This window comes from Osmia lignaria, chromosome 7, assembly GCF_051020975.1.
Source record: "Osmia lignaria lignaria isolate PbOS001 chromosome 7, iyOsmLign1, whole genome shotgun sequence".
NCBI classification, from domain to species: Eukaryota; Metazoa; Arthropoda; class Insecta; order Hymenoptera; family Megachilidae; genus Osmia; species Osmia lignaria.
Window position 1 is genome coordinate 9,530,883 of NC_135038.1, and position 20,245 is coordinate 9,551,127.

General features: G+C 35.7%; 1 protein-coding gene across 1 annotated transcript in view; it reads left to right on the plus strand.

Moving 5' to 3' along the window:
* The window catches only part of IRSp53 (Insulin receptor substrate 53 kDa), a 135,558-nt gene that overhangs the window by 2,706 nt on the left and 112,607 nt on the right, over positions 1–20,245 (plus strand). Inside the window, exon 2 of the mRNA XM_034324360.2 lies at positions 9,859–10,073. Coding sequence (XP_034180251.2) covers positions 10,029–10,073 — 45 coding nt within the window. The 5' untranslated portion in view covers positions 9,859–10,028. The remainder of the gene's footprint in view (positions 1–9,858; positions 10,074–20,245) is intronic.

Below are 20,245 nucleotides of genomic sequence, written 5' to 3' on the forward strand. Positions count from 1 at the left end.
AATTAGCCGAAGGAAGGAAGAAAGAGAGCCGAGAACGATAATACGGCAGGCAACGAGCCGCTTTTGTTTAAAAGTACTCCGCTTTTGTCGCTAAAACGAACGTTTGCTTCTCGAATGACCGATCAAGAAGCGATAATCAAGATCGTTCTATTCTTTGCTTCGTAATTAGGTATTGTTACTTAACAGTCCGCTCAGTCGGTACGTTTGAAAAAAAAAAAGAAAAAAAAAAACAATGAAAGAAAAAAAAATACACAGGAACGTACGCTCATTCAGAGTTTTCCATGGAGAAAAGAAGCAAGTAATTTGCGTGCTTAACTCTGGCTACGCTTGGAAAATTTATGTAGATCCCTGACAAGATTATTCCGGAGCAAAAGTTGCTGAATGCAAACGAGAAAACTGTGTACACAGAAACAACAAATATTACTTTATTCCGACGCGTTCATCAACCGATCGTACTCCTTTTTTTTTTTCTTCTTTTCATTCGAACAAATTATTCGATGAAATATGAAAGATTCGCGTAGTTTGCGTTAACACGATCGATAGGCACTGGAGAGAGGCAAACAACTGGACGTAAATTCAGCGGGATGAACGAGCTGTCAGAGCTCTTCATATTGTAGGAAAGCAGACGTTATATTTCAAGCAGCTAAAGAACAATTTCCTTCGAAGTCGCATTTGTTTTCATCTCGTTCTATTTTATCCTCTCGCGATCGTAATTTTCTTCCTTAATCAAAATGAATATTCCTTCTCGGTGCGACTCTGTTTTATTCTACCGGAGTAGCAATTTTCTTTCTAGTGTTATTGCTTTGTTTTTAATTGACGCAGTCTCTTGTTTTTTCTTTTTAATTTTCCAATAATTTAGTTTATTGCAAGAACTTCAATTTTTCAATTAAGGATACGTTTCTTTCATTTTATTGGCTCGTTTTAATGAATCATTCGCGGGTAGAAGAGATCCAAGGAAACATCAATCGAAAAATATTTTTCACTTTTGAACCGATATCGTTTGCAGGTATCGCACTCGAGCACGGATCAGTTGCGAATTTATTTCACGCGTGTACGGGCATAAATCAAACAGCGTTTGCTGTTATGCTCACGCTGGAATAATCGTTTTTACCTAGATATATCGTAGTATTCTACATAGGAAGATCTACAGCTACGTGAAAAAAGGAAAAAGATTCGATATCGGCCTGTCGATATAATCTAATTAATGATTCTTTTCTGTCGTGCGAGAAAACGGATTAAAAATCTTAAAATTGATATCTATTATTTGCTTCGAGATGATTCATTAGGTTTTATATACCATGACGACAATAAATTTCTATATTTATTTTGTTATTGAATTAAAAAGAATATTTAATTAAATTCTTCAAATTATATTTATATATTTAAAATAAATTATTATTATTTCGAAATTGATAACGACTGAAATACAAACAAAATAAGCTTAAAAATTACTCTGAATTCGATCAAGATGACCGATTAAATTAATACAATTTTATGATAGCAATAAATTAGCACATCTGATTATTCATTTAATTCCCTAATTGTATCCAGATAAAAGGAAACCTTTGTTCGCCCGAAAAATGATGTTATATAATATTGAAATGAATTTAAACAGTAGCTCAGGATCGCAAATTGCATTTCGCATCTGAAATTCACCCGAAACAGTTTAATTTCCGTCGACTCGTTCGGCAGTGATAATTGAAACAGATGCTTACACCGCACACAACGCTACTCTGAGATAATGTGTAATCCTAATTAAAAGCTTTCGCTGAACTTTACAATGCACACCACTTACCGTTTGTTTCTTCGTTTCATTACGGCATAATACCGAGGAAATGTATATAGAGTTCGCGAGCGGCGTAAAGTATGCAGAATTTGTTAGAAAAGCACGAAAAACCGCTATCCAAGGAAATTGCTGCTGGTTTTTCGCGAAAACAGTGCGATGCTCCGAGCAACGTTAAATAGATAGCTCTACCGAGAATTTTAATAAAATTTTATATAAAAGAAAGCACTGACAATTTTTTATATCTACAGATATGTGACATTTTTTCAAATTATTATTAGTTGGCCAATAATTTGAAATGTCAAGTCGACTCAAAATTAACGAAAAACTCCAACATTATTTTTTTTTTTTTTTTTGAAGTAGAAGCAGATTTGGAATAATGAATGATTAATTCGAAAACTCCGAAGTCGACGTTAAATTTCAATTTTACACGATTTTCTCTCGGCTCCGGCAGGAAATTAATACTCGAACATGAATTATCCAACGAAAAATCTATCAGCGTAAAATCACTCGTCCCGATCGAAAATTTTCAAAAGCAATCCGATCCGATTTCATTTCTGTTTCGACGATAATTTGCGCTCGAACATAATTGTCCCGTTTATTTTCCAGGATCGTGAACACGCATCCGAGAATGCAATCGCATGCATTTTCTCCGACAATATCGCGAGGACGGTCCCGTCTGTTCTCATTTGCCTTTTTTCTCTCTCTCTCTCCGTTCTACATGAAATTGAAATAAACACGATAAACGACGAAGCCCGTGGCAAGAATCGCGTAACTTTATTGTTTTAACGTATACTCTCTCTGTTACCATTTTACCCTGCTACGCTTTTCACCCCCCTCGACACGACACACTATTTCCCAACGATTTCAACCCCTCTACGCTCGTTTCTTCTGATCATTTCACCCTTTTATCACCCTCGTACAAGAATATTCCTGCCGCTTTTGTGTCTTTCACTGCGAATGATAATACACCCTTTAAACGAAACCACGTTATCGATCCTCCTGCACAGGGAACAGACACCGGGCATTGATTGCGGCTGACAACATTCTTTTGTACCAGATGTCACCAACTTTTCTCCTCTGAAACTATGCTGCTAGTTCTGTGTGTCTGATATTCAAAGTTCACCATTCATTATATAGAGCATGATCGTTTTTCTATTTTTTTTTTTCTAATCTGGATGATCGTGGAATTATTTTTCAAAATTAATTTATAGGGTGTAATTTATGAGTTAGAATAATTTGTCATTGGTGATTGATATCGTAGATTTAATATTATGGGGTGAGTTGCCCTAATAGGGTGAGTTATCCGAATTACTTTATGCACATGTTCTACCTATTACCTATTATGATTCTGTAGGAATTTACAAGCTCAAATTTAAAATATAATAATGTTTAAGACTTATTTCCAATATTTGGCTCATAGTGCTCTTGGTATGAAACTACTCCTTTAAAGAGAGGAAATGGAATACATATAAATAAATAATACGACTGATAACTGTCGGTAGAAATACGTAAAATTTGTTGAAATTTTTAATTAGTGAAAAATTTTCCATAAATGGTCGTTTTGCTTTTACCTCAAACGTTGCCATTTTGCGTCGGAATCTCCTACGAGCAAAAGGTTAACTTCGGTCTGTTTTTCATCGGAAACATCGAAATAAAAAAAAATGGTACACGAATCGTGAAAAAATATCGAAAATTCGGCAACGGTATGGACTGTAAACGAAACGCCTACACAGAGAAGTAGCGTGGCAGGTGCAGGGACATCGGTGAAGCCGTACACGAGTGTGCGCTACTGCCTGCAGGATATCAGGACCGTTTTATAACTGTTACGACAGAAGAGGCAGGACGACATTCCATCGTCGGCCCGATTTGAATGCAACCTCACGAACGAATCCCGATAATTCGTTCCGTGGCCGCGCCTTCCCCACATTTTTCCCCCCTTCCGCCTTAAATTCCTCCTCATTTATTTTTCTTTGCTTTGGGAAAAAGTCACTGGTCACATCCTTGCAGATTCCACCTTCCTGCATTTTATTCTTCTCTTCTTTTATTGTCTTTAAATAGCCATCGAATTATGGCCCATATCAAAAGATTTTATTATTATTTTTATTATTTCATTCGTCCTCTTTTCGAAGTTTTTTTTCGACCACAATGCAGAACGTTCGAAACTACATAATTTTAAATTTAACTATTTTACCATATCTTCGGTAATTTCATAGATATTCAGGGCAGTAAACTCTTGTTATATTGCCACGTGATTTCAAAGAAAAATAAATTTTTGAAAAAATTCTTTACCATTACAATATGGGACGTCAAAAACTATGTAACTTCGAATTCAACTTTATTCCAAATCTTCGTAATTTTATAAATATTCTGAATACCAAAGACTTATTATACTGCCACGTGAGCGATTTCAAAGAAAAACAAATTTTTTTCAAAATTCTTTACCATCACAATATGGGACGTCAAAAATGTAATGTAAAGTTTAATGGCCGTGGGTTGTAGGAAGGTGGATAACAGAGAGCACGCGACCAAGAATTTGTCCTGAATTCCGCGAGCTACACCTTTCTCACGGAGAAAGAAGTGTTTTATCGTGCTTCTTGCGGAAAGTATCACCTCGGAGCGGGTGCATCGATACGGAAATCGCTTTTCCTTGCTGGAAAATTTATCGCGCGTTCCGTTTCTACCGGACGATTCTACTTTACCTTCTCTAAATTGCTATTGCTATTTATTAACGGGACCATCCCTCTTCCAGTCGAGTCGAAAATTCGTCTGAAATTCCTTCGAGTCGTTCACAGACACTCGGTATCTCCTTACTTTTTAAGTAAAACTCCTCTCGGAATAATTAATTTTTAGGGAACGTATTTTAGAATGATTTCGACCGTGTTGAATTTTACGTTTCGTTCGTATTCTTCGAATCAGTGTGAAACAACTCATCCGTTTATTTCACGAGTTACAATCGCGGTACCGTCGGAAAATTCGTGCAAACTATTCGACAGAGCACTTCGATAAATTCCTTTAATTTCTTTTTCTGCCGAGAGTTCTCGACCGTGTTACACGGTTATATCCTATTCGTTCGATGAAATTTCGATTTTTTTTTTTTTGGAGCTCGGAAAGTGCACGTGTACTGTTCGCCAACGAACAGGTTTACATTCTATAAATGCCATAGGAATTATAAGCTCGCGGAATGCAAGAGATACAGACGCAGGTGATGTCATTTTTATTCTGTGCTGCGTACGAAACATTTCTACATTGTCTTCGTAGATAACGTTCGCGTAGGAGAGATTAAATAATACTGCGATAATAAATTAATTCTGTGCCTTTTGTTCTTTTTTAATTATAGATTCATTGCTAAAAAGTAAATTAATGAAGTAATTTTAATCCTCCCGACATTTTTCAATTGCTCAGAAGCGTAGAATTCAAATTTAAAATAGGAATTAAAATAGTAGAGGTATCGAATTAATTTGTACATTTAATAATTGAATTATTAGAAAAAGAAATGAAAAATAGATCTTGAATATCATTAGTATTATAATAACCCTCGGACGGCGGACCATGGAGAGAGTCCCAATTTTAATATAATCTTGCATTTCATATGCAAAACAGTGGGCCCATGGTGGTTGCATATAAATAAAAGCGACTATAGAATATTTCATCAAACTGCGAACAATCAAAGCTATTGCAATACTGATAAATATTCATCGTTCGCTGAACCGTGAAAAACTGCACTTTCGTCACCGATAATCTGTTAGAAAGTCGAAAAAAGAATGAACACAGAGGAAACAGCATTAAATTCATTCAGTTCTATAAAATTCTCTGCTTTGCGTTTAATATTCCTTTGGCAACATCTTGTTCGACCAAGTGGATAGAATCGCGTCGACGCATAGCCCCCGTTCGAATGCACTTTCCTCTCGCGACTGCATTCTTACGCTCTCTGTGTATGCGAGCGCTAGGCACAGCAAACAGGAGAAAGATATTGGTTATTTAACATTACGAAACGACGAGAAGAGAAATTCTATTCCTTTGGAGAAAGGCGGGTAACGCTTCGGGAAAAAGTGAGAGCAGAACGTTGATTTGAGAAGATACGGGTTATCGACCGCTCTGGTAAATAATATTTCCTCGCGCCTCGACTCTCACGTAACAATGATGCATTTCGTAACGATGAAAGCGAATAAAACGCGTCCGATGCGAACACGTAGATCTATGCGTGCGGTAAAGAATATGTACAATGGTATAATTAGGTAGGGGACAGGATGGAGTGAAAAAAAAAAAATGTGGACTGGATCTTTCACCATCCTAAAATTCTAAGCTCCTGAAATCATAAAATTACACTATTTCAGAATTCGAAAATTCTCAAAGTACTAAGATTCTAAGGTTCTGAAATTCTGAAATTCTAAAATTTCGAAATTTCAACTTGTAAATTTCTAAGGTTTTAAAATTCTAAGATGCTAAGTTCCTGAAATCATAAAATTCCACTATTCCAGAATTCAAAAATTTCAAAGTTGTAGGATTCTAAAGTTTTGAAATTATAAAATTTCGAAATTTCAACTTGTAAATTTCTAAGCTTTTGAAATTCTAAGATTCTAAGGTCCTGAAATCCTAAAATTCTAGGCTTCTAATATTCAAAAATTCCTGAATTCTTGAATTTAAAAATTTCACAACACTGATATTCTAAGGTTCTATAATTTTTAAATCCCAAATTCTAGCATTCTAAATGTTCTAAAAGTAAAGATAATCATTGATAAGAAGAAGATCTCAACTTTTACAAATGACATAATAGAAAAAAAATAGATTGCACTTATAAAGATTGACAAGAAAAATTTTGTCAATTCCTCGAAATGATATCGATGTTTTTCCTTTGATATCCCCCTCGCGGATAACTTTGTTTCGTATTGGTTAATCGATAAGAGAACTTCCCATCTCGAAAACTTCTTCAATCTCTCTGATTCCGTTTCCCATTTATGCAGAAATTTGCATTCAAATACCGGCAACAAAGTTTGTGAATTTATAGTTTCTCAGATAAATAAAATTCAGCAAAATTGTACTTCAAGATAGATCATTGCTTTAAGAAACTGAAAATTCTTGTTTAATACTCGTAGAATGAAAAATTCTGCTAAAAATCGGTGGAAGTATATTTTTCTCTCATTCAACTAAATATTTCAAGTTATCGAGCTTCTGCCACGAGAAAAACATCAGACCAAACGAGCGAATGTATCGAATGAAATTCCGAAAGTTCGTAACGTGCGTGGAACAAGCCTAGCACATGTGATTAGAGAGATTAAAGGGAAACATTTTAACGTAAACGTTTCGAGAGAATTTAATTCACCTGAAAGCTTTCAGAGGGTATCGCCACGTTTCCAAAGTTACTGCAAAATTCACTTTGCGACGGGAGGGAGTTGTGCAATTGCAATATTTTCAATAGTACGATCGAATTCTCCTGCTTTTATCCCAACCAAAGTATAACGCATTCTTTCCTCTCGTTTTTCGAAGATACCATCATTTTTTTTAAATTTTATACAATCATATCATATTTGGAAACAGGCAACATTTTAAATCCATCAAAGAGTAATCAAATATTATAATTGTTATTTTTCTGGTGACCTTAAATCAGAGTTGTCATTCGTCCCATTTCTTTTAATATAAAATGTCCCAGGTACTTTAAACAAAAATTTATGAATTATTAAATATAAATATTAATGCATTGATTGGTGTATTATGCACGCGTAGGTGATGATTGAATTTCCATAAAAATACATCGCCCACATTATTAATCCTCGGATGGAGGACAATGGAGAAAATCATTATATCTTACACTACATGTTACTTTATCCCTTTAAAAATTACTCTCTCAATATATGAAACTGTTTAGTTTAAAAATATTTATATTAGATATGTAAAATTAATAAATAAAATTTGTTAAAAAACAAAACAAATATCAGTCAATGAAATTTTCAACAGCTTCAACATATAAGTCAATGTGTTAACTTTGATAATGTCTCTCTATATTGGCATCAATTTTTTTCTGATTTTTATAACAACGAGCCATTTTGTCCAGAAGCCCTAAAAGACTTGACTCCAGAAAAAGGAGACCATCGTAACTCCCACGATACAAACATTAATCCTACAATTTTCCACCCGAGCACCATCAATTTCTTCCTGATCTTCTCAGGTACAAGAGGCGCGACAACGAGCCATTTCGTCCACTATAGGAGCTCGAAAGAAGGAGAAAAGAGATCGTTAAATCTTCTTCGTGTTAGCCGTTGCTCGCGTTCTATGCTTTCACGATTTCTCGATCTGGGGCTGCTCTCGAATCAGGTTGAAAACCAACCGACCGACTCTCGATCGTCGATCCGTGACACCTTAAGCGTGCTCTGCCTTGACTAGACACACACTCTAAACATCCGCACACACGTGTATCATAGAGAAATAAAACGAGCAAGTTATGCCGCTTTTTCCGGACCGATCTCCTTCTACTCGCGTTTACGGCGAGCACATACCGGGTGTCCTTGCGGAATGAAAGTACTCTGGAAAACGTCACTTCTCCTTCTGCCTATGAGTAACGCTATTAAAACCGCAAGCTTGCGAATTCTATACGTACAGAAGAGTATTTTCAACGTTCGTTTGCTTTCTCGAATGGAAAAGTTTCGAAAATATTGCAAGTATTTTAGCGGAGGCTAATTAATAAATTCGAACACATTCCACGATACGAATCGTTGATCAGGCACAGAGAAATCCCTTTGCGTAGTTATTGGAACTAATTGGTTGTATAGAAAGCGTAAAGCAATATAAATTGGAACAGAAGCATTTTTAATAGATTCTGTCGATCGGTGAATATTGGGAATGTTTCGTTATATTTTTTCACATAGAGAGGATATTTTTAAAAAATTTTTTGGATAAAATTGCCATTTTGGTAAAGTAATAAAATAGATTTAGATTTAAAATTAATATTAAATTAGTATTAGACTGTCATTAGATTAGTATTAGATTGGTATTAGATTGACATTAGATTAGTATTAGATTAGTATTAGATTTCAAGTTTGTTGGTAATTTTTAATTCTAAAAATAACCCCTTCAATTGGAAATATTCTACTAAAATTTCTAATAATTTTCACTTAGAAATAATTTAACTTTAGATCGTTTTCCAAACGGAAAACGATTCGAAACGACCATACGGCGAGAAAAATAAAAACCGCAACACCGACCGTTCATGGGCGCCCATCCGATGTCCTTCGACTGCCGCGATGAGAATTCTAATGCTGTTGAATTAACATAAAAGCATCGTTGAGCTCACCGCTCAAGATTTTCTAGATTGTTATTCCAAATGCGACGGTTACTCGTGAATTATTGCACCTGGCCTGGTACACCGTCGCGGAGATAATTCGTGCAATTTCGTTGGCCCGGGCCAACTTCTCTCGCGAATACCAGTTAAATTCACTTAGCTCTGTATCAGCATGATGCATTATCATGGTTGGCAACCGGCTCGACTTTGTTAAGCCTCTTTATATTAATTCAAATGCAAAGCATCCCGTTGAATTGGCAGTCAGACACGTGGAAGAAATTCAGTTATTTCCATATTGTTATTTAGAGACTCTGTAGACTTTAGAGTGGTTAATTTTCTTTATTCTGATCTGATAGTAATAAAGTGATATGCGATCAAATTTTATCTGATATTAAAATTGATAAGAAATTATCAATTGAGAAATCAATGAAGAACTCTTATCATTTGAGCAAATTACAATTTTTAGCTCAGGAAATTAATAACTGATATATGAGTAATTATTTTTAATTAACACTTTGGAAAATTTTTTGTCACTAATTTTAATTTTTAATAAATCTAATATATTATTATTCTTCTATTGGACAAACAGTTTATATGTTAATTATTATTTATTTATTATTTACATGATAATTAATGTTTAGCAATTATCTGCAGGATAATTAGCATTTATTAATTAAAAGTACGTTAATTACTAATTATCAATTATTTAATAAGTTAAATTTGCAATCTAAATTTCATGTAAGCTTCAGAGGCTATAAAAATTTCAAAATTAAATTAATTTCCATCTTTTTAATTGCAGATTCGCCCAAAGATCATAGAAATATCCGAAAGAATTTCATCGATTCCCGAACGATCGATTTCGCGAAAGTGGATCGACAAACGTGAGATCCGGTCTCGGAAGGACGGAAAAATATGAGCATCTCGTGAAGTCGGTTAAAGTGCAACTTTCAGACATCGAAGGGGTACACGATGGAAACCGAAGAACTCACTAGACTCGTAGACGAGATCTACAAGGTAAGAGATGCATCCGATTGTATCGATCACGAGAGATCGTTTCGACCTACTCGCATGATATTTACAGTTTCTCTTGAACGAGAGTAGAAACTGGTCGTAAGAAAGTTCTACGACACTTTCGATCAAATTAATCGGTTCAATAGAATCACATCTTCATTAATTACATAATTAATTGAAACATCTTCAATTATTATTGATTATAAAAAGTAATCACATTTATCAATCATCTTCTGGAGTGAATATTATTTCTCAAAATGTTACCTTACTATTATTACAAACTGACATCCTCGTTACACCCCATAAAGTATGGAAAGGCTCGATTCAGCAGAATGTACAAAAGTAAGCTCGTTGGTGCAGTTAATCCGTCCATTTATCCTCCATCTGTCCCCCAATTGCGTTTACGCGAAAGCTGCTAGACACACACACGCTAACCGCAGAATTTCCCGATAATTAGGTGTCGCCTAGGAAAATTATCCGTCGCGAATACAAGCAACGAGAGAAGGAAAAGCGAGAGGCGGGTTGTTCGAAGAGTCGTAAACGGTGTACGACGCTCACGGGAGCGAGAATGATTAGGCGGAAGGTAATCTTATTAGTCGTTCGACAGACAAGCTTTCCTTTAAACGTCATCCCTCTTAGAAGGGGTGCAATTCCTTCTCGCCCCATTATACACGGAGACGTAGCCACTAACGACGGATATTTCGTGGAAAATACGAAAAGCATTTAATAAGCACGGTCGTTTGCCTTTACCCGTTTCCCCTTTCTTTACGATTCACTTTCCACCCTGATGCTGCATCGATTTCATGTTATTTCATGTAACGACACTGTTGACTTCGAGGAAACGTTGTTACACCTCGGAACAGGAATTTTCTTCGAGTTTATGAGTGAAATTACTGGGCTACGTTTTGCAGATAAAACTGCTTCACGTTGATTACTTATTTTTCACGACTGCAATTTTCTGCATCGGGTTATGCAATCTTGGTGCAGTAGTGCAGTGGAATGCTTTTCGTAATAACTATAAATCAGATGTAATTTTATGACAGAAAAAGCTTAAAACTTCACGAAAATGACTGCATACGCCTCTCGTTAATATCACTAATATAAAACGACTAATGGTTAGCCAAAGCAAATCTAAAATAATTGCATATTAAATGGTCAATTCGAAAACATAGACACTTCAATATGATTTCATGACATAAAAGTTTTCTAAAATAATACTTATGATATATCAAATTAAAGCTTAAAGTTTGATGAAAATTAATATCTCTATTATAAAATGACTAATCAAATGAGTAATCAAAATAAACCTAAAATACCCAGTTTTGAATCAAAGAAATTCTGACATAAAATAATACTCGTAGTACATCAATTTAAAGCTTAGCTACAATTTCATTTTGTCAACTAAAGATTTCTACAGCCTCTACCAAATGTCGGTCTTTTCACTATTAACATTCTGAGATTTCGTTTGAAACGTCTAGACGGACATCATTTGAAGCCATTGTAATCGAAAGATCCCCAAAGAATTTCCCTCTCGGTACTGTATTTTGCAGAAAGGAATACACTGAACGATTCATTTCATTCTCCATAATTTTCTTTTCCGCAAATCTCGCGGCAAGTCGCAATCTTTCGCATAGGAATATATAAAGATTCGAAGACAACAGGGATCTCTCAAAGCTTTCAGCATTTATAGACATCGTTTCGCGGGAAACAAGATTTCTATGAAGCTTATTATATTCCCGGACACAATAAGCAGTTTTAATTTAAACAGAACAAGACTCTCCTTGTAACAGAAGAAAGTCTCGATAACTATTCATAAAATTGTTTACACTAATTATCGTGGCTTTTAATAAAGTCTCACGGTTAAGGTGTTGCCGTATCATGAACTAAGAGGAAACAATTACGAGGTCGAGTGAACCGGTTACTTGAACCTTTTATCCCGATCGGAAATCGTTAATAAAACGTGACAAATTACAGACACTCGGTCCAGCCGGGGTTCAAGTCCAATTAAATATGACCGAAGGAATTAATATTACCGTGAATGGGTTCGTTAAGACACCATCCTGGCCGAGAATTAGTAGCACTCTCTTCCACCTTTTCACTTTCTCCGCGACCCATCCCACGATCATAAATTCTGCGGACGCTGAAGTTATTAACGTAATTACCGGTGAAAAGCTTACGGGGGTAGAACTCCCCTTTCGCACCCCTGGTAATCGATCTAACGTTCGTTGGCCAGGCAGAAAATAAAGGACCCTGTTATGACTCGGTCTTCGTTTTGTTTTGTTTCCTCTTTTTTTTTTTGGAGGGAAAGTGTACTTTAATTCAGTGGTATTAATTGGGAGTCATGAGAAATATTTCAGGTAATAAATTAGGGAATGTTTTTAACCATTTACATTGTTATCTTCATTTTAATCCTAATTCCAAAAATTATATTGTAAAATTAAATTTGCTGTAAATTGGTGAAAGTTTTGCATACGCAAGAAAACTTTGTCGGTGTTAATTATTCATTTGACAAGCGAGTATCGTTTCAAACACGCTGCGAACGATTTTCAGGACCCTGATCGGTGTTCGGGATGTTGTCGCATCGATAGTAATCCCGGATAATCCTTTAATTTTTGTGAACTCGATTTTACACAGGGAACGTCGAGACGGCGCGTGGAAAACCTAACCGGCTTACACTTGCACGCACGATGGCGCGTAAAGACTGGGCTATTTGTATCTACTGGCGCATATATTAATCATACGCGGGGTCTATTTGTATAGCAACATACGTATCAATACAGGAGCCGTGTATTGATCGTGAAGCTGTGTTTGTACAGACATCCTCCTCTTTCTTGCATCCACACCTGTATGCTTCGGAATTTACAGATGCACTTAGCAGCGTGTTGCACCCATTCGTTTACACGGCTCGGCAGGAATACCGTCGCGTGATAAATAATAAATGAGTTTTGTTAATTAACGGCTGAAACGTCAGGATTATATGAAATGTAATAGGATTTGCATCAACTTGCTGTGATGATATCCGATTTATCGTGAGATATTGGTTACTGTTCGGTGGTGTATGGATAATTGTTGGTCATTTATTTATTTATTTTTTGAAGGATAAATTCCATATATTGGAGTATCAAACACAAATTTAATGAAGAGTATGATATGTTTGTACTGAAGGAAATAAAAGTAGGATTGAAATATTTAATAGTGCTCAAACTTGCCATTTCTTTTTTCCTTTTTTCAATTAATATTCTATAAGATTTTGTATAAAAATCTGTCTAATAATTAACTAACTTTATTGTCACATTATTGTAAAATTCCTGGTATATTTTTAAATTAACCTTTGAACGAAGTAGATATTATGAATACAGGAAAATGGACATGGATCCTCAAATCTTTCGCTTATCGTTCGAACAAAAGGATACGTGTAATAAGTTCCATAAAACATGCTCGCGACTGGTGTATGCATCGGAACCGCGGCGATAAGGTGAAATAAAAGCGAAGCCGGTCTCCAAGGGGTCTAATAAATTTTCGAGGGAAATCGCCGCGATAAATCAGCGAGCGAGGTAAATCACAGGAAAGATTCCGGAAAGAAAAGAAGCTAAGGAGAAATAAGGAAGGAAAGATCTCGCTCGTGTCTCGTTACGATCTCGATTTCCTCGGAAGGAACAGGGTACGGTTCTGTTAGAAAATAACGAGGTAACTACAGGTTAACGCCGTTATCGCATGACGAAGTTTATGGGGTCCCATCGCCGACAAGCGAGCCCCATGGCGAGAGTATATCACGTACAGCATAGTTATGTTTCAACGGGGTATATTCCGGTGGCTCACCATAGGGAAACCCGTGGCTGAGAGAAGGATGCCGGTGGATATTAATTGGCTTCCGATCTACATCGAGACCACCATCGAGACACCCCTTGAAACAGGTGCCCGCGAGGCGTTGCAACCCCTGACCAAACTGCATTCATCACTGTGTACGCGCGTACGAGATACACGCGCCACACAAATACCCGAGTAATTTATCTGGAACATGTAATAATCCAATCGAATGCAAACAACTGTGTTTATACCACCAACTGGCAAGTGACCTACAAGCTCGGCACAATTATAGTTTGTCAGTACGCGGAATATCCATTCACGTAACTTGGTATGAGCCAGGAGGGGGGTCTGATTTTTTAAAAACGTGGAGTGGCTTGTAAAAATGTGGATTTTTATCACTCCAAAATATTTTTAATTTTGTACATTTCAGAATCTCGAAAATTGCAAATTTTCAAAATTTCAAAATATCAAAATATTAGATTTCAAAAATTTCAGAATCCTAAAATTTCAAAATATCAAAATATTAGAATTCAAAAATTTCAGATTTTCTACATTTCAGAATCCCAAAATTACAAACGTTCGCAAAAATGGGTTAATGGATTTTTTTCAACAAAAATTTGCTCAGAATTGAATTAACGGATCGTAAGCAGTGAAACTTTGACGCTATAAAATTAAAATGCTACGAGTTAATGTTCTTTTCGCGCGAACATTGTTGAGAATATTAAAAAATGAATCCCCTGGACCGTAAATGGAGTAGGGGAAGCAGTGAACGACAAATGGTCATAATGAATGTCCTAATGAATATGCACAATGAGCGGCCCCTCGTTAGGACACGTGCCATGCCTGCTTGGCCAACTAAACCACGTTAGTCGCGGCTTACCAACCGTGGCAGGGCTTGCTCACCTTTTTAAAGGTTATTAATGGTGTTGTAACGGGCTGCTTTGAAAACTCTATACCCCATGGAGCAAGGCTTATCGCAGTTTCTTTTTTGTTTTTGTAGATGAGTGGATGATGCTACCGAATAAGGAATGAAAATTATGCAATATCGAAATTTTTAGCATGGCTTCAAAATTTAAAAATTTCGGTGTTCCTCGAAAACCACCTCATCGGTTAAGGGTTAAGAAACATTTAAAGCAATTAAAATTACGAATCAGAAAAAAGGGCCACTAGAATTCCTAAGAATCTACAAGTATCTGTAATGCAAGAAATAAAATGGCAATGGGAATTATGCAAAACAGGAGTGGAAAAATGGGAAAGAGTATTCGATGGATAGACATAAATATCGCGACTCGTTCTATCGGGGAAAAAAGAAGCAAGTCTCGCGTCGTAAAATCTTGATAGAGGGGGGTGGAAAAGGGTGCGCGTGTACTCGGCTCCCAGCTGGGGAATAGTTAATAACGAAATCTGGATGCAATTTCGATAAAATATCGTTCGTGCGCCGGCAGGCAAGCCCGTGCTTCGAGAAGTACACGTTATATCTGTCGAATAGTTAATAACGAGGATAATTTTTCCCTTTTTATTTCTTTTTTTCGTTATCGCACTGTTTAATACGATCTCCCCGCAACGTTGTTAGCGACGAGTATCCAATTAATGAGACGGATATTTTTTCGAAAGTGTTAGTCGCCGAGACGGCGCAGACCGGCGCTTCGTGTCTCGATATTTTAAACCGTTAATGAGATAGAAATAGTAATGAAGCGCTCCTGGATGATTCTATGAAGAGTTATATCCCGTGAATGAGACGCGAACGCACCACCGGCTTTCATTTTCACTTTCTTCCCACTCGTCTTTCTCCGGATCCTTTTCACCGACGCTTATTGAGTCTTCTTAACTCTTTTTGCTTCTCTGTCTCACGATTCGGTGGTATTCTTGATTGTGAAAAGCATGAAAATGTACAGTATCGAGCAAAAGTTCATTTGGTCATAATTTTGAAAAAATGAGTGAAACCCGGTATTGAATTTGTAAAAAATTCCATATTCTGTATAAAACACGATAATTTCAAATTCAATTCAAAAATGCCAATGTCAAAATATAACATAAACATATATTTATTACACCTGAAGAGAATCTCAAATAAAGGATCGAAATGTTAGAAAATGAATAATGATAATTTTGTACACTACTTAAAAAAATTGATAAATAACAAACATAGAATTCCCATAATTAAATTTTTTAATAACTAAACGATTCCTCTTATTCAAAACTTTTTAATTAACGAGAAATAATTATGTAGAACTATTATGGAACAAAATTTCTGAAACTACTCAACTGATGAAATCAATTATCCTGATACGGTTGTTTTAGCAATGCTAATTATATCGTTAATGCTTCGCGAACGTACCCAACTTATTAAATCGGAATTATCATATAAATTCAGGGGTAATAAACGAGAATACGTTCAGTGAACAAATAAATTAAATAAATGTAATAATACCATAATGAATACAAATCCTAGATAATCCTGGATATAGAACCTTTTTATTAATAACTGATCAAGTTTTATTTATTCACTTTCATGTAATAAATTCAATGTAGTTGATGCAAATTTTTCAACACGCAATTGGAAACGCGATATTGGACAGGTAACGATTGTTTCATGGTTAATGGAGGAGAAGCTGGTTAGAATCGATGCGCATACCCAGCGTTATCATACCGAGGCACATTGTCGTCATTTGAGAAGGATACAGATAGAGAAAGGAACTAGAAACGGTCAATTAAGGGCGAGGATACCAAGTTCTGCGGCCGCATACCTTACTGACCGGATAACAGACCTGTCGACAAATTCCCCGGCCCGTGGTAGATTTTTATCATCGATTCTGTACCGTGAACACTCGCAAATTAAGCCTCGTTGGAATCGTCGATAACCGGTGCAGGTTGTGGGGAATCTTTGGGATTCTATCTCGATAACGTAATTTCGTGATGGAATTTCTGGAAACCGGTATCGATTCTCTATTAGACCGACTCGTTTGATATCGTTAGGATACCGATGAATATAATCAAATGATCTTCTCTGAATTGATGTTAATTAACAGGATTTAAGAAATAATGAATTCGTCAATTTTTATTTACCGGTACAATTTCATGACATAAAAGTTTCATAAAACACAGTTTGTATCATATCAATTTAAAGCTTAAAGTCTGATAAAAATGACTACATAAACGTTTCATTAATATTTTTAATATAAAATGAATGGTTATTAATTATAGCGAACAATGACCAAAACAAAAGATCAGTAATTTTGTATAAAAAAGCAGCCATTAAACTGCAAATTGATATATCATAAGTGATACTTTGCAACACTTTAATGTCATGAAATCATTTTTGAAAATTTGCTATTGGTATTGAAAATTAGTTATTTGAAATTCGTAGAGCAATGAATAATAACCATGTTTTTATTTGAAGTTTGTTGATTGAAAACAAACTCGTTTATGTAACAGACTAATGATTTTGGAATTTCTGAGTCTTCTCGTTTAATTAGAAACTTTTGAATATAGGGCCAAACCTTTCATCTACACGATTCCATTAACATGGTGTACAAATTTTCTCCCAACCTTTCCAAACATGGAGAAAGCTAGTTTCCGAATTTCCAGCATTTATGATGCTTATCCAGGTGTTTCGGGCTTCCCCGCCAATTAATTGTCAAGGCAGTCAAGCACTGCGAGGCATGTGTTTATGCGAAGAGCAGACATGCAACTGACGTAACCATAGGCTAAACATTGAACTTCTCTAAGTGGCAAACTTGAAAAGAAAAAGTAATAATTTTACTAGTGGAATACCGGATAAGACGTACGCGAAAATCATGTTCATGGTTTTCCACAAATTGTTTCGCACGTACTGTGAAACAGACGAAACGTGCCGATTGAGATCAAAATTCGCGACGGCGTTACTCGATCGAAGGTGGAGCAAACGTAGCAGACATTGGCTCGCGGCCAATTATAAATTTGCCTTTATGCAAAAGACGGGCCTGCGTGCGTCTCTTCATGCAAATTTTTTCCAACGCAATGCCAAGCCCACCGTCCGACGTCGAGGAACTGTTGTCCACCGTGGTCCGAATGGAAAAATGAGAAAAACGAATCGATGACCAGCAAGTACGATAACGGAATGACCGAGTACTGGACTCGCAAAACCTATTGAATATATGTATCTGGGAGATTTGTTTCGATGAGGCAATTTGAATTCCAGCTTTATTACTTCTCCGTACTCTTTTATTACTCTTTTCACTCGGAGATTGGTGATATTTTTTTTTCAAATCAAATCATGGTGGATCGGGTGAAAAATTTCCAAACGAATCAAACTGTTTCTAGGAATTAACCAAAGCTACGCACGACCGACCATGTAGAGCAGAGAATAACTATTTCTTTAGAAAATTATTTTTTTATTATTCTATAGTCATTCAATATTTAAAAATATCTTAGAATAGTTCCATTAATAATATTATTCAAAATTGTTCTTTTCTTTAAGTATTTGAGTATAATTATTTTATTGTATCCATTTATGATTTAATAAAGTAAAATTTAATAAATGAAAATAATATGAAATTGGGGTTCTCTCCATGGTCTGCCACCTGAGGGTACATCAAATTACTAATAAATTTTTACCTTAAATATTTTTTTATCTTCATTTTTCCTGATTACTTAACTAAATTAAAATCCTAATAATATTAGTCATTCGTGACCCAGGTGGCAGTGAACGTATAAATATTAATAACAGGTTTCTCAAGACGTATGTATATATACACGTCATTCATAGTGAAAGGGTTAACTGAATGCTCGCGAACGGTTGGAACGTCGCGTTTCAAAAGCAAACATGCAAAGTCGAACGGGAAGACGGAATATTTTCGCGGGTCACATAGCATGAATTTTTCTTTGGCGGAAATACAGTTGGAAAAGAACGGTACACGCGCGATTTGTCACGGGATCTCCCTGAACGACGTCTCCTACGGTATTAAAACGGTGAGATAAATTTTACGACGTGTCATTGCGCGAGTTGTTTGGCAAACAAAAAAAGAATGCCCCCTCGATTGTCGTAACTTGAATCTCTTTATAGCGTTGCATATGAGCTTTGCTTCTTGGAAGTTCGACGCTGGTAGCGTTATCGTTGCCGGGAATGAAAATGTATAGAGAATATTCTTGGTAAATTGCCAACACAATTGGCCCTTTCTCTCAAATAATTAACTGGATTATTTCACGAGCAATAAAGCAATGAAAGGTGATCTATTATTAACACTAGAACAATCAGTATCGATACAAAGCTAATATTGAACTGAAAATTAATTTCACAAAATTTAATAGATATTTTGATAAAAACATTTTAATAGTTTCTATAACTTATGTTATTATTTAAAATTTTCTTAGTTTTTATTTATTTGCCTATCTTTAAAAAATCATATCACTTGGAATAAATTAAATCAAAGAAGTCACAACACATAAAACACGTGTTAGAATTAAAATTAATTAGAAATTATTTAATTAAAGTGATATTAAATTAAAGAAGTTACACTTAAAATTAAAACTAGTTAAAAAGTAAGGTGAATTAAAAAGGTCATAACACCTAGGTTTGAAATTAATTAGAATAAATTAAATTTTAAAACGTCATAGCACCCAGAATTAAAATTATATTAAATTAAAAAATGCCAATACTTTGAATTAAAATTGAATTAATTGAAATTCAATATAGCAATTATGTCACAACTGTGACAAAATTATATTACACAAATCTATCAATTTCATTCATCTGATTACTATTGATACATATATAATTCCCACCTGAAATAACAAGTTTCCTCTTACCATAAAACAAGTAACAGGTTAAACTGCAAGAAAGATTATCAGAAATGGAATTGATCGACTAGATACATAGTAAAATCTAGAACTAATCGAGCATCAAGAAAATTCCACGAATTTTACCACCGAGTACTTTCTCTACTCCATATCCGTCGTTTATGTCACACTTTCCTCAGCAATTCCAACATCGCTCTTGAACGTATCCGAGCAAGACGAGGCTACTTTTTTTTTCCATCCAAGCCACCATTTTCCGTTACAGCCGATCAGAAATTGGTCTATGGTAATTTCCCTCGTTTCTCTTCGATGTTGCTCGCTTTTTTTCCTCTCCATTCGTCGTTCACGAAATTGCCGAATGCACAGGGGCACACGTGCGCTTCTGCAGGAATGGATGTTTTCCTGGCTTCAGGAATTCCGTATGAATATTTATGAGCGACCATCTCCGACCTGACCGCGTTGGATGGAATCTCTGTTTCCATCCCTCCTACCCCTCTATCTTTCCCCTCTGGTATTCTTTCTGCTCGATACATCTCTCATTTCTCTTTTCCTCGATCGTTATAATAACGTGTCTATATAAACATCGTTAAATT